The following is a 15,132-nucleotide window of genomic DNA, read 5'->3' on the forward strand; positions in this document are numbered from 1 at the left end:
TGTGAGGACTCGGCATGTGATATTTAGAACGTTGTAAGGATTTACTTCATTTGAACAGGTATATCTGCAATTGCACATTGATTATATTGATTTGATTCATTCCCGCGATTTTTACACATTCTAGAGTTTTCTACGTATATCTCTACATTGTAGGTTTGATTGCTTGCGTAGTTTTTGCTGATAGTATTATTTTGTGATTCGCATTCATATTGTTAGGGTTTTTAAGTATTGTTAGGGAACTCTGATTTTTCAAGAACATACCAACCTAGTACCCTTAGGAGGAAGAGGGTGTAATACCCGTCCCGAATATTTAGTATTTTAAACTCATATATTTAATTGAATTATGTGTTTATAGGGTTAATTATTATTTGATGGGAATTTAACTAAATGTTATTGGTTGGTTGCATAAGTGGTTCGGTGGTGTGGTTACACCACATAATTTTTCAAAAGGAGATATTTCTTAAATATCTCCTTCCTCCCCCTTTCCCTGATATTTTTCGGAGAGAGAGAGAGAGAGAGAGAGAGAGAGAGAGAGAGAGAGAGAGAGAGACGCAGGGAGAAAGAAGAGGAGAAGGAGAAGAAGAGAAGAAAAGAAGAAGAGAAGAGAAGGGGATTTGCTTGTGGATGATCATTCTTTCCTAGAATTGAAGTCCTAACATGGTAATTCATGTTTTCTTGTATTTGATTTCATATTTAATTTGTTGAGTTCATATGTTTGGGGGTTGAATTCGTGCCTAGAATAGATGGGCTTGGGTTAATTTGGATGTGGGTTGGAGTTCTTGGAGAAATTAGGAACCGAGTCTTAAGTCTCTTGAATTTGGTGTTTAGAACTTGATTTGGTCCGTGGGTTTTGATGTTCTTGAGTAGCTCTTTGTTATGTATGAGTTTGAGCATGATTTTGTGAAGTTTTGGTGAGTTTTAGATGAAATTTAAGTTAAGAAAATGTTGGGAATCGGAGGATGAACAAGCTGAATTTTCGCTGAAAATCCAGTCGGTACTTGTACCACTTTTTGTTGGTACCTGTACCGACAGATCAGAATTGAAGCATTTGGGTCGATTTTGGATGGGTACCTGTACTGAGTTTTTGTGGTACCTGTTCCTCTCGGGTAAATTTTCAGCAACTGTTGTGAAACTTCGAACGATCATATCTTTTTCATCCGAACTCTTTTTTGGGCAAATTATATATCGAAATTGATGTTCTCAAAACGTACTTTCTAATGGTGGAGGTTTCATAACCCAATTCTAATCCTAAAAGAAGTTATGGTCAAAATATGGTGAAATGGTTATAAGTTTTCATATAGATTTTGGAGATTTCGTTTGAATGCCTTAGGGATGTTTGGTGACTTGGTTAACTTTTTGGCATGTGTTAGCTTGGTAAAATGTTATGAGATGTTATCATATATTTGTTTGAGCATTTCAATGGAGTTGTATGCTAATATGGTTAGCTTGTGATTAGGTAGCGAGTTGGTCAAGTGGGAGGTGTCGAAACCGTAAGTTTGGCATACTCCAGTCGAAGTGAAGGTGAGTGTGTCTGATATGGTTCTTCTCAATAAGATATTGCTATGGTGATATGTATATATCTTGCTAATGGTATTTTAGTTTTCGTTATGATTATCGATATGTAAATAATGCGGTGGAGGTGATTGTATATCAATGATATCATGCTAACCGAGATTTAGCTATTGATATGGATATATGTGGTTGAAATTGTATATCATGCTATATGTTATTTTAGCCAATGGTATGCATGCTTGTTGTATGTTGATTGTACCCGCGAAAGGATTGTGGAGTGAGTCACGCCATGTCGTATGCCATTCCGTCTAATTAACGGAGGTTGGGAGCATGGTTTGCGGGACACAATGCCTTGGGTTCATGGGAATGTGGCAGATGTGTCACTTCATGCTTGTGTGATTTACATTCATGCTGTCGTTAATTCAGTTATTGTTACGTGGTTGTTTATTGGATAATATTGCTATGTTTGGCGGATGTGGTGGTTATAACTAATATACTCATATGGGTATTGCGGTTATGTTGGTGGTGAATATTCTTATTGATATTCTTATGGGTATTGTGATATTTTATTGAGCATTTCTATATTTCACACACTCTGGCTTTCCTTTTTGGACTGTCAGGTAGCAGGTGGCTTAGAGTGGGTCCACTACTGGTCAACGCCTTGGAGAGTGCTGAGACTCGTGTCGGGTGATGTCTTTGGTTAGATTGTTGTGTAGCTGATTCGTCTAGAAGTTAACCTACATGTTTTGTAATTAATTGAAGAGAGGGATATTTATTATGACTTGTGAGTTGAGTTTTTGGCGTTGACTTGGTTGTATTTTATGTGAGAAGTCTTTCGCTAAGTTGTATTCTGATTGGTTGTAGAGTGTGGTGTGGTTTTTTGTGTGGAATGCCACGTGGCCGCGCCGACTCGGGTCCACTTTGGGTGTCGTTTGCGGGGCGGGACGTGACAGAGGGTACACGGGTTCTTGGTTCGGTACATCTCTCTCACACACACACACACAAAGAAAAGTAAACAAAATACCGTGTGTATGCTCATGAACACATGTATATTCGTCTTTGTATCTTGCTTACATGCCTTTCAATTCTGGTCGCCTTTCTTTTGTTTACTTGTGGTGCAAACTTCGTTCCAAAACGAGTGACATTTTTTGGAAAACGTGTCGTTTTCAATTGATTATATTTTTCAATATGAATATTAAAAAATATGCAATATGGATCTTATTTGATATGAGTAGATTTTAATTAGTTCTATTAAACAAAGTTTTCAAAATCACATAAAACTTCATAAATCGAAAAATGTAAGCATTTTAAAATGACACAGAGTCCCAAAAAGGTCACTCATTTTGGAACGAAGGGAGTATTGTGCAAACAAATCTTGGATTGCTTGTCAAATAAAAAATCTTGGATTGGAAGAGCATGCATGGTTTTTGTTTAAATTTTTAATGGTCGTCCAGAGATCTGTCTTCTAATTATGTGAAGTTGGTTGTTTCAGTAGTTAATGGAGCCGTGTGCATATATCAGTTCTACTATTAATCCAAATCCTAAACTTTTTCCAGCAAATCAACCAAGGGTGGGCGGCGGGTCATTGCTCGAAGAATCGCAAAGGGACGGTTTAGAATCACAGCATAGCTGCTTGTTATTTTGACTCTGTCATGTTTCAATGAAATCAAGTTCTAGTTCTCCACTTTTGTAAGGGTGGTGAGCAACTAGGAGGAACCTTTGCTTCTTTCCGGTGGCTGCTTGAGTGCCTGATGGTCATTTAATAGAGCTATGGTTGACAGAGCATCAGAGCCCTCTCTTGTGAAGCTACTTGAATTCTCTTTGTCAAATTATCCTCTTTCGGTTATTCATATGCATGTCTGCTGCAGTTTATTACGTACCCAAATTGCTGCTGCTAGTATATATGCTAGTAGTGATTGTTTTTGGAACTCATCTGTCAATTACGGAATTTGGTTCTGTAACCCTTGTAGCCCTGGAGCTATTTATAGCCCTCTTAAATAGTGTTTGGGATAATCAGAACATTGGATGGATTTTTCTGTAGCTTAAAAGTTGTTATATTAGCAGACTTCGAGGGCGATGCGTTCCATTACGACCTTTCTTCGATTTTAGCAAAACAGGGGAAAAAAAAAAATACACTTTACAACAAAATGGTCTCTCTAAGTATGATCCAAGTAGTTGATCAGATGCATGCAACGGCACAAGCTGGCCTCGGACATAAAAAAAAAAACTGGAATAACGAAAATCAGTTTGTTAATCAAATTACATTACGGACATTGTGAATTTTAGAGTTGGCTTAACCACGCCATCGCTTTATACTGATACGAAGTGTTAAAAAAAAAAATCCTCTTATTAAAGATTTGGATGTTGAACCTCCAAATAATTAAAATAGGCCTATTAATAAAAACTTTAGGCCACTATTTGATTCAATCTACCACTTCTACGTGCATATTTACCAGTCAACACAAATTCAGATACCCTCTCATTAGAGGTTGGTCTCGCAATGCACGCCACACGTTGTGAGACCCACCATTATGAAGGCGATAGAGAGAGGGTGGGTTTCACCACGTGCAGAAAAGACCCACCCTTATGAAGGTAACGTGTTTGGCAGGTGTGCACGCATCTTCTAGATCTTTACCTAATATAATTTGGGGATCGATCAGAAGCATTCTGTAAAAATGTGTCCACAAAGGGGTGTTGAGTGATTGTTGCTCAATGTTATGAATTTGGATCGTTTGCCGTTCTTCGTTCCATCTTGTTTGTTATGCTGAAGCTGTAACATAGGTATGAAAATACGGAAAGATATGAGATCCCTTTGACACGACACCTCTTCAACGTAATTGGGAGCTAAAGTGCATGACAGCGTCCCCATCTGATCTATAATACGTACACAAACACTTACTGATATGCGCAGAGAGAGAGAGGGGACTATAGAGTACTTCAAATGAGAAACACTAGTGAGACACAAGTACTCTATAATTATGGTGACAAGGCATTCAAGAATTGAAACATTCAAAAGTAGGACAACTTTATGGCAACATTTAATGTTTTTCAATCCCCGTAGAATTTTACAAATGCGACAAAATAGGAAGTAGGCATGACCACTTCAGAAAGAAAAATGCTTTCGACATAAATCTAGACACCGATGTGTCTGCAGCCATCTAAAACATGCGGATTTCACGTGCATCGTGTGGGGTTCAACGTGGATCGAAGGGTTTTGCACATGTATGCATGTGATCTAATTTATGTTTGGTCATTTGTGTCTTCGACACTACTCTTTTTGAAATAAATGCGTTGTAATAAATCATAATCCGTATCGACATACGTACCCAAAATACTAACATATACCATCAAGTCTATGGATCCCAGCTTATAGAAAAATTAGGGTTTGTCATAAATTGACTGCTGCACGTTGACGGTAACGATGATATGATAGCATCAATGATTTCCATTTAATTGGTTGGCACATGGGGATCACATGAGTTCAAAAGATCAGATGGGAAAAATGTATCAAGACTTGTTGCAACAATAGAGTCAACTTGATCATGTGAAGCAGTTGATGAAGATGGCATAGCACAGCTGATCATCTCACAGAGTTTTGGCATGGAAGGCCCCACAAGTCCAGTTGGATCATCATACGGCGGTAGTACTAGTACTATCGTCTTCGGGTTTGTAACTTTATAACATGGAGCGGCGGTATAGCTGATCATGCACTCCTCTTGTCTAAGAAAATTTTGGTGATCAATTTGTGGAGGGTGGTTATAGTCTAAGGACAATAAGGAGTGATCAAATGAAGGTGGGTCTAGGGGAAGGAAACTAGGACTATCAAGACCTTGTGCTATGACTGATGTGAATGGGTTGGGGATGTGCATGTAGTGTTCTGGCTGTGGAGATGGGATGAAATTAGGGTTTGGATTGAGCGTGTGGAAACATTCAAAAGGGACATTTGGGTTTGGGTGATAAGGAAATGTGGTGGCTGCTAGATGATGATGATCAGAGAGGCCATGAACATGGTGATTGTGATGAGATATGAGCTTCTTTTTTATGCTTGAATTCCAAAAATTCTTCACCTCGTTGTCAGTTCTTCCCGGTAAATGTTTAGCTATTTGAGCCCATCTGCACAAGGGGATCGATGTTCTTTTGCATAGATATGTTGATAAACAAGAAATATAAGATCTACAATTTAAGGTTGGAATATTATTGGTCCAAATTTTTGAATACGAAGAAAACTTGATAATCGCTTGAAATCTTCTACATGCGTTAGGCTTGGATATATAGATAATCGTGAACCACACTTGACTATTCTAATCCATTCATATCGTTGAAGTAATCTGAAACCAAAACTTACAAATCAAGCTGGGCTTATAAGTTATATATATGGACATTGATAAGAATCGCATTTCAATAAGGAAATTAACTTACCTGTTGCCAAGAATGCTACGGAGTTCAATGATGAGAGCTGCTTCTTGGGAAGAGAAGCTCCCATGTTTTAAGTCGGGCCTTAGATAATTTATCCATCTTAATCTGCAGCTCTTTCCACATCTTTGCAGACCTACGTACGATCTCAAGCTTATTGGCCCAAAAATTAATACCCATATAGAACCGCATACATGATACGTACATAACAAAGCATATTGGTCGGAGACTCGGAATTGCATGCATTTATGTTCGTGCTACTTTTTTCAAAACAATTGCTGATTAAGAGACTGAAAATAACTAGTAGCAGAACAAAACAAAACATACAAGACTTGACATTTTAAAATTCCAGAGAGAGAGAGAGAGAGAGAGAGAGAGAGAGAAAATTAACCAGCAAGTCTAGGGACTGAGCTCCAGCATCCATGGCCATAGGTGGATATGTAGTTGATTAGTTTCTCATCCTCCTCTGGTGACCAGAGCCCTCTCTTTACATTTTGTTTGTTGCAGCATTTGTGATGTCTCATCTCTCTCTCTCTCTCTCTCTCTCTCTCTCTCTCTCTCTCTCACTTGAGACAATGGCTGAGGGAAGATCAGATATAAATAGTAGTAAGAGGGAGAGGAAATGAAAAAGGAGCGTCTGGGATGTGGATGATATCAACTGAGAGAACACTGAGGTCATGTACATTTTCTCTATCTGAGGTCATGTACACTGAGCGTCTGACTTGTTCATTTGGGGATTTTAAAGCTTTTGCGTACGGTCTTTAATATATTTTTTCTTTCTATCTCTCTCTACTCAAATCTCCTTCAAAATCTTCTTCAAAATTCAAAACGAACAAGCCCGTATTTATTGACAAGCGTGGTACAAAGGAGGGGAGGGGACCCTACATTTGTTGTTAAAAGCTGCAAAATATCCCAAAATTTGAAATATGTTATTCAAAGGCTGTCCATAATCCTGAATTTCAAATCCATCCCACGTGGAGCTCAAATTCAGGCCTCTACTTAGGATACATGAGAGAACCAATTTCACCAAGCTTGGTTTCTCAAGTAATTTCTTATTTGGTCTTTACTCGATCATTTGCCAATTGAGTATCATTCTTTAAACACAAAAGAGATAAACAAAAATGGAAATAATGTTTGCACAAATTTTAAGCGTCCTTCTATTGACAACGGGTTGTCAATAAGCAAAGAGCAAGATAAAAAACACCCCCAGCGCATTTTCCAAACTTTTTAATACACCTTTACACTTTTATACATTTTTCAAACATTTCAATATACTTTTTGAACTTTAATGACAGTCTATTGGGCTGTCTTCAGCATTTTCCAAATTTTAATAGTGTCACATTATAGACGGAGAAAAGTTAGAAACTGGCTTGCATATATGTTACTCATCTACTAAATACGTAGGAGCTGTTTTTTTTAATATTAGTCATTTCATAAAAATAAATCTTTATTAGTAGTAACCAACTCAAGTGTACTCTTACAAATATGTGGAATAAAGAGGTCAGGTTGGAGCAAACTGAGCTCTTATCCATCCGGTTTAGTTGGAGCTATTGTAAGTGTGATCATATCGGAACTTTATTTTTTCCTTTATCGGCAAAAGAAAATTTTATTAAACTCGAAGAGGGTATATCGAATAAAAGGGAAGGGAGAACCAGAAAGTTCATCCCAACCCTACAAAGACAAGGTAAATAAAAGGAAAATTACACCAAGACACTCCTAAATAATGAGTCGTCTAACACCATCAAGATATCTTTTAATATCGGAACTTCATTAATAGGTAGTATATAAGATAATGCTAACTAGCTACTGTTAACATGATGATAACCATTTGAGCCACATTATTTGGTTAAGGGTGGAGGGGGTCATAAAGTGAGCACACTCAGGATAAAAAACAATGACTTGTATTTCATCTTGTAACTCTTGCACATAAGCTTATCCACGCCAAAAATTATGTTAATCAGATATTAATAATTATGTAATGAATAAAGTACTGGAACAAAAAATTGTCGACACAAGTGATTGTAATGGTTGCTCTTGGGTTTTGTGAAGCCTGATTGTCCTTAGCCTAGGTTCCAACATAGTTGGGATGTAGGTTTTTGATTGTGATGCCGTCTTTTCCCCGTTCCCGTTTAATCTTTGTAACTTTAGTTCGGAGATTAATAAAATTCTTTTTACAGATAAAAAAAAAAATCAGGGTTTGCAAGGGTCCAGTGGCAGTGCCAACAGCGAAGCGTCGGAGGCAGCACCCTCGAAACTTTAAAGGAAAAAAAAAAAAAAAACTCAGATTATAAATGCTATATATAGGAGCCAATGTAGGTACGTAACTCTCTATTTTTTGAACCGCAAGCCAATGTTACTCTTGTACTCCCTTCATTAAATAAACAGTAAAAACTGTGAACCGTGAATCGATGTACTCAACTAAACAGTGAACAATGTAAAAATCTCAAAGTCTTGCGTTCTTTGTTTTCTGGCTTTGATTGCTAGCTCTTCGTTTTTAGTTTGACCAATTTCTCAATATTAATTTATACCATTCCGTCTCTTTTACTCAATTGTGTATAGTTCATATAGTTATCGATACCAGCTGATTATGCTAATTTCTGATGGAAATGAATTTCTTCGCGCATGCTACAAGCTAAACCTACTATTGTGGGTCCCTAGTGAGCCGACACAATAGCCTAAAATGGACCAAACTGAACTGGTGGGTCTTGATAGGTTCAAAAGGAGTCCGACATGCTGTTGAGTGTATGGCTCGTCTACTCAACCAATTGGGTGAGCTCTGAAAATTCAAACAAAATTGGTTCTGCTAATTAAATTGATTGAACATAGCATATGGGATTCTTGGTGTCGTTTCTGGTCATCAAGAATAGATTGATTGAACACGTACCCATGATTAATTACTTTCATGAGATGTGAGGTCTCATCTCATCTCTCTCTCTCTCTCTCTCTCTCTCTCTCTCTCTCTCTCTCTCCCTCCCTCCCTCCCTCCCCTCTAAGAATGCAATATCGGTAATCCTATTTCATCAGCCACAGTTTTCAAACTCGTTTTCCATTTAGAATTTTATTTTTATTTTTTTTGTCATTTTTTTAACTGGCATGACTTTACAAGTACGTCAAATTTTATAATCGGTATGAATTAGGAAATGTCATTGGATTTCATTTCCATTATTGTCAAGCTAGCTTGTTGAGCAATATTGATATGCAATAACATTGCTTAAACAAAAATCAAACAGACATGGATGGATACGCATGCATGCACATCCACCGTTTTGGGTTCGAGACATATTTGTAAGTTGTATGCGGGTTTGCGTACGTTCATATGTGTCTATAGCACTGGTCTTGTTTACATACCATTATAGAGAAAATGTTATGAATTATAGAGAAAATGTTGCAAATCGTATTGCTAAAAAGTTACGAATTGTATAAAGGTTACGAGATACACTAAAATGTTATGAATCCTAATGTAAATATTACGAATCTTACTGCTAAAAGGTTATGGATTCTAGAATAAAAAGTTACGAAACACACTAAAATGTTATGAATGAACCATAAAATAGGTGCATATGGTACATCTTTTTAAAGGGGTGTGTATTGTAGACTTTCCTTTCAGTTTTTAGTGGTCTTGAAGGTCTTGGGCTTTCGCTGTTGCTGTCGGTTTCTTTTGGCTTGGGTTGTTGCCGTTGGTTCTGTTCGTTTTTGTCGGTCATGGTGGCTGGTTTTATGTTGGTGTGGCTATGTTTTCGGTGTTGTCGATTTCTTCTTTGTTGACTTCTTGTCAACTTTTCTCTTGGGTCTCGGGTTGTCTTTGTTTGCCCTTATATCTTTAATTTTTGTATCTTTTTCACATATTAATAAATTTCTATTTGCCGAGGGAAAAAAAAGTTTCTCCAAATATAGGACACAACAGCAGCTAGCCCCAAACAAGGCCTCCCCTAAATCAGGTATTTTGCACTGTTGACATCATTTCTTTATTTTTCTATATATATAGAAGGAATTTTTTTTTAAGCAGGAAGGAATTTATTTTTGTTAATTAGTTCCTGCTTAAATTCCTATGCACTGATCACGAGATGAGGAAGGAATGAGTTACTTAGAAAGATTGCAATTTACAAATGAAACTTAGGTTTTGTTTCTCTCTCTAAAAACTGTTATGCGGCGGACCCCCGAATGATCTAACCGCAACCTAACGATCATTGATGGTCATGATACAGGGAAAATAACCAAACCAAATATATGCGAAATACCAACGAAGAAACCAAACCAAACAAAGAAAACGAATAAGAAAGATCAAGATATACGTGGTTTGGCTTACATATGTAAACATACTCCAAGGGCAAGCGAACGAGAGACGATTATACTAAGTGAAGAGAATGATACTCCGAAGAGCTACAATGGTGACGAACAAACAGAGCCCTCACAAAGAGCCTCTCACCAATCCCAAAATACAAGTTCTCTCACCAAATAAAAAATCCGATTGGAATCTCTCACCAAATACAGATTCTCTCTCATCAAGTCTCACAAAACCCTTAGGGTTTTTAACCAAGAGACACAGACGGAACGGGGTTCTTCAGACGTGACCGGATGTCACACAAATACAGATGATTCTCATGAAACCCAACGGTTTTAACCAGAAAGAATCGCTGAAACAGATAATCTTCCAGATGGCCGGAGGCCTACAGAACCCACCATGAAAGGGGCAACTAGATGTAGATGAAGATCTTCCAGAAGAACCCTAAAGTTCTACAGATGAGGCCCCCTAGGGGCCTCTCAGAGCGATTCACTCAAGAAGTCCAAACCCTAATGAGAGAGCAAGGCTATATTTATAGCCACAGATTGCTTCTTAAAGTCAGAATCCTTGCCAGATTATGTTTCCTTTGCATATAGAGTTCAAAACCAAAAAGGAAACTCCAAAACCAATCTTTAAGAAGTCCAGAATATAACCAAAATTGGCTGAAACACGCACGCTGGTCCGAACCAAGTGTGCGTTGGTCCGGACCAAGATTCCAGCGAGCATTGCCTTCAAAACGGGATGGCTAGTCCGGACAAAAGAGGAGCTGGTCCGGACCAGAATACCAGCAAGCTAAGTTTCAGAAATGTATAACAAGCGCTGGTCCGGACCACCAAAGCTTTGGTCCGGACTGACCAAGCTGCGAACTCCCAAAATCGAGCCGAAAATAAAAAACCTCAACACCTCACCTCCCGACCTCGTTTCTGCCGCCTAGCGGAGGCGATCTCCACCCTCCTCATGGAGATAAGTATGCCGAGTCATCTGCACACCTTGTATGCGTCCTGATAAGTATGCCGAGTCATGGATTGCTCAAAAGATTTGATGAGGTACCTGCAATCATCTATAATCGTGCTAAGGGGGTGATTTGCATGGTCGGTATCCCGCAAAAGGTTGAGCACAGAACCCCAAGGAGTTGGCAAAGCCTGCACGAGAAATCAATAAGTTCTTGACTATAAAATCGAATGTTCGAATTCGACGGAGGCCAACCATCCCAAACTTTGAGTCACTGGGGGTTATACTCGATCGTTACCTTAAGAGTCTCGGAATTTGCTGAAGTGCGTGCAAGCTGACCCAAATTAGAAACTCCTCAAAGGGGAAACCAACTCTCATTGTATACCGGGGATACATAAAAGTTTCTGGAGTAGTGAAGTTGAGAAGGAAAAGAAACAAAAATTACATCCATAGCATAGCATGCTTTAGATCATTCCAAATATAGTACTAGCATATATATCCATCTTCAATTATTCCATTACGAGTTTATTCCAGACAACGACAACAAGAAATACTCCATTCTAGGCATAAACAACTTCACTTCACCATCCCTTTGATCGTAAACCATCCCTTTGATCGTACTATCAAAAAAGTCGAAACCAAAATAATTAGCGACAAATAAAGATGGCTCTGCGTGATTTTAACTGTAGAAACAACTTGACTTCACCATCCCTTCGATCGTAACATCCAAAAAGTCGAAACCAAAATAATTAGCGACAAATAAAGATGGTTCCTCGTCATTTTAACTGTAGAAATAGAAATTATCCCTCGAAAAATCAGCCATCAAATTTTTTGGACAGATCAATATCATAGGCTCCCTAAGTCAAGAAAAAGCATGCATGCATGAATAAAGGTGTGTTGGTAATAGAGAAAAAAAAAGAAACGAGACAAATATGTCCCAAAAATAACACTGCAAAATGGACCCCGGCCAGTACTGTTCCCTCCCTGCGCTTTCCTTCTCTTCACGGCAACCCCATCAAGCTAGAGAAAGTCCATTCATTTGTTTTTTTGGTCAATAATTAGGAAAATTTTCAAAAAAACCTCAGAACTTTTTAACAACTTGCAAAAAAACACCTGGACTTTCACTATTGACAAAAAAACACCTAAACTTAGCATTCTGTTAGCAATTAGGCCCCTGCCGTCCAATTCCGTCTAGTCCTAACGGATGGAGCTAACGGAAGGCGTTAACTTTTTTTTTTTTACTTTTTACATTCAAAAATTACTTTTAACTCTTTCTTTTTTTATTGGTAAATAAATATGCAATAAAGTTCTTTTTTTTCTTACTATTTATCAAAAATTACTTTAACTCTATTTTTTGCTATTTACAAAAATAACTTTAACCATCATCTTTTTTTTTTTACTTTCAAATTTTATCTTTCCCCTTCTCTCTCTCTCTCTCCCTCTTTTTTTTTTAGAATTTTAACCCCACTCCACCAATCAACTGCCAAAGCTCTAGCTCTAATTTCATAAATTCAAAAAATTACTTTTAACCTCTCTTTTTTTAGCATTGTTGTTTTTTTTATATATTTTTTACTTCCAAAATTACTTTTAACTCTTTATTATTAGTAGTAAATAAATATGAAATAAAGTTTTTTTTCTTACTATTTATCAAAAATTACTTTAACTCTAATCTTTACTATTTACAATAATAACTTTAAGACCCATTTTTACTTTCAAATACTCTCTCTCTCTCTCTCTCTCTCTCTCCACTGATGAAAATCCTCCCCCCTCTTCTCTCCACCGATCAGTTTGGAGAAACCCAAAATTCCTCTATCAGTTGGTTGTGGGGTTAAATTTGAAAGTAAAAAAAAAAAAACGGAGAGGGGTGCAGGGAAGCAGGGGGGTGTTAAAATAATTTTCGTACATAGTTAAAAAATGGGAGTGAATAATTTTTGGAAAAGAGTAAGGAAAAAAGAACTTTATTGCATATTTATTTATGACCAAAAAAAGAATGAGTTAAAAGTAATTTTTGGAAGTAAAAATAGTAAAAAAAAAGAAAAGGTTATAAAGAATGAGTTAAAAGTAGTAATTTTTGGAGGTTAAAAGAACTTTTGAATTTTTGAAATTGTAGCTAAAGTTTTGGCGGTTGGTGGTGTGGAGTTGATTCTAATAAGAAAAAAAGGGAAAGAGAGAGAGAGGGGAAAATGTAAAATTTGCAAAATAAAAAATAGGGTTAAAGTAATTTTCGATAAATAATAAGAAAAAAAAGAACTTTATTGCATATTTATTTACCAATAAAAAAGAAAGAGTTAAAAGTAATTTTTGAATGTAAAAAGTAAAAAAAATAAAAAGTTAACACCTTCCGTTAGCTCCATCCGTTACAAATTGACGGAATTGGATGGCAGGGGTTTAATTGTTAACGGAATGCTAAGTTTAAGTGTTTTTTTGTTAATAGTGAAAGTTCAGGTATTTTTTTGTGAGTTGTCCGAAAGTTCAGGGGCTTTTTTGAAATTTCCCCCCAGTAATTATGGAGAGGAGTATCTCTCCCTCAAAAAAAAAAGGCGTCGCTATTCGCAGCCCTCTATTTACTCCCATAGCCCGTTAAAAATTTTCAATTATACTCAACAGTTAGTTACCGAAATTGAGATATATTTTCAGCATCCAATTACCGAAATATAATATTTTTTTCAACAGATGTTTACTGAAAATGCATGTTCGGCAGTTGTTTATCGAAAGTTGAACATATTTTCGACATGTAGTTACCGAAATATAATCTTGTTTTCAACAGCAATTTACCGAAATGTTATTTATGATTTTCAACAACCATTTACCGAAATGTAGTGGGCTACGGGAGAAAATAAAGGGCTGCGAATAACGGCACCCAAAAAAAAAAAAAAGGAAACATAGTGTGATAATGAAATCATTGAAATGTATAGACCAGGTCTAGGGCAGACGCAAAATTCCAACCTCAGCTCACATGAGAAACGCTATAAATGAACCGAATCAAGCCAAATTTCAACGTGCTCGGATTTATTTGTTAAGGTTTTAGCAAATACGAGCTTGAGTGCAGGCCCACAGATAAAAATTTGAAGTGCCAAACTTGAGTTTCGATCGTAATTTTTTACTTTTTAGATTTCTTCCGTCATGACGAAGCAATAACCCACAAAAAAAATAGACGTAAAATTAACAAATGCAGAAAAAATTAAATAAGAACAAAAAAAACCCCTTTGAATATTTGGCCGAAATAGGACGAAGTTATATATTCCCTTCGTCCCTTTTTAAGTGTCCTGCTTCGTAACTCCAATTTATTAAAAAGACATCATCATTATACATTTTACATCAACTTTTTATATTTATCTATCATCATTACACTTTTACTCATTAACTTTTTAAAATGGAATATACTTTTAGGGACAAAATAGACAATGTACAAACTTTTACCTATTAACTTTACAAAATGGACACTTATTAAGGGACAGTCCAAATGAAATACTGTACTCTAAATAAGAGACGGAGAAAGTATGTATTACTAATATGTTTTAAAACTTGGATAGATCAGATTCGCTATACTTGTGGCTCGCAAGGATGGGATCAGGGGGGTCTAGTGGCGGCGACCGTCACGACAAGAATTTTAGAAAATACAATTATTTTATGTAAAAAAAAAATTATGTACAATTTATATAGTCTCGTCACCACTAGATGTTTTTAGTATATATTTCGTCACTGCTAAGGTAAAATCCTGGTTCTGTCCTTAGTGGCTCGTATCACAGTAATTTGAGTACTACACTGTAGGGCCACACCATTTTGAACATGGCTCCCAATAGCCTTGTTCGTTTGGGAGTTTTAAAATTTTTGGGCATAATTTCTAACAAAAATTTTTTTATTTATCTTTCTTCACTTATTATTTTAAAAAAAAATCTTTCTCAAAATTCAAAATGAGAGTAGGATTTTTTTTTAGACAGAAAAGTTAGAGAGACGTCTTCTAACATGCCAGT

The 15,132-nt window shown here is 36.7% G+C and overlaps 1 protein-coding gene and 2 long non-coding RNA genes across 3 annotated transcripts; 2 read left to right on the forward strand and 1 right to left on the reverse strand.

Moving 5' to 3' along the window:
• The first annotated feature begins 523 nt into the window (after positions 1-523).
• Positions 524-2,314, forward strand: LOC131335754 (uncharacterized). The gene is made up of 3 exons (XR_009202621.1): positions 524-660; positions 1,457-1,521; positions 2,133-2,314. It is a non-coding gene; the product is annotated as an uncharacterized LOC131335754 (long non-coding RNA).
• Positions 2,315-2,458: 144 nt separating this feature from the next.
• Positions 2,459-3,387, forward strand: LOC131335753 (uncharacterized). The gene is made up of 2 exons (XR_009202620.1): positions 2,459-2,488; positions 3,069-3,387. It is a non-coding gene; the product is annotated as an uncharacterized LOC131335753 (long non-coding RNA).
• Positions 3,388-4,939: 1,552 nt separating this feature from the next.
• Positions 4,940-6,476, reverse strand: LOC131335755 (transcription factor MYB26-like). Its single transcript, XM_058371248.1, has 3 exons — positions 6,317-6,476; positions 5,932-6,061; positions 4,940-5,625 (listed from the first exon to the last, which is right to left on the reverse strand). Exons 1-3 carry the CDS (start codon positions 6,447-6,449, stop codon positions 4,962-4,964), a joined length of 927 nt encoding a protein of 308 aa, XP_058227231.1. The 5' UTR covers positions 6,450-6,476; the 3' UTR covers positions 4,940-4,961.
• Positions 6,477-15,132: the final 8,656 nt, after the last annotated feature.

Source organism: Rhododendron vialii, chromosome 8a, assembly GCF_030253575.1.
Source record: "Rhododendron vialii isolate Sample 1 chromosome 8a, ASM3025357v1".
Taxonomy (NCBI): Eukaryota; Viridiplantae; Streptophyta; class Magnoliopsida; order Ericales; family Ericaceae; genus Rhododendron; species Rhododendron vialii.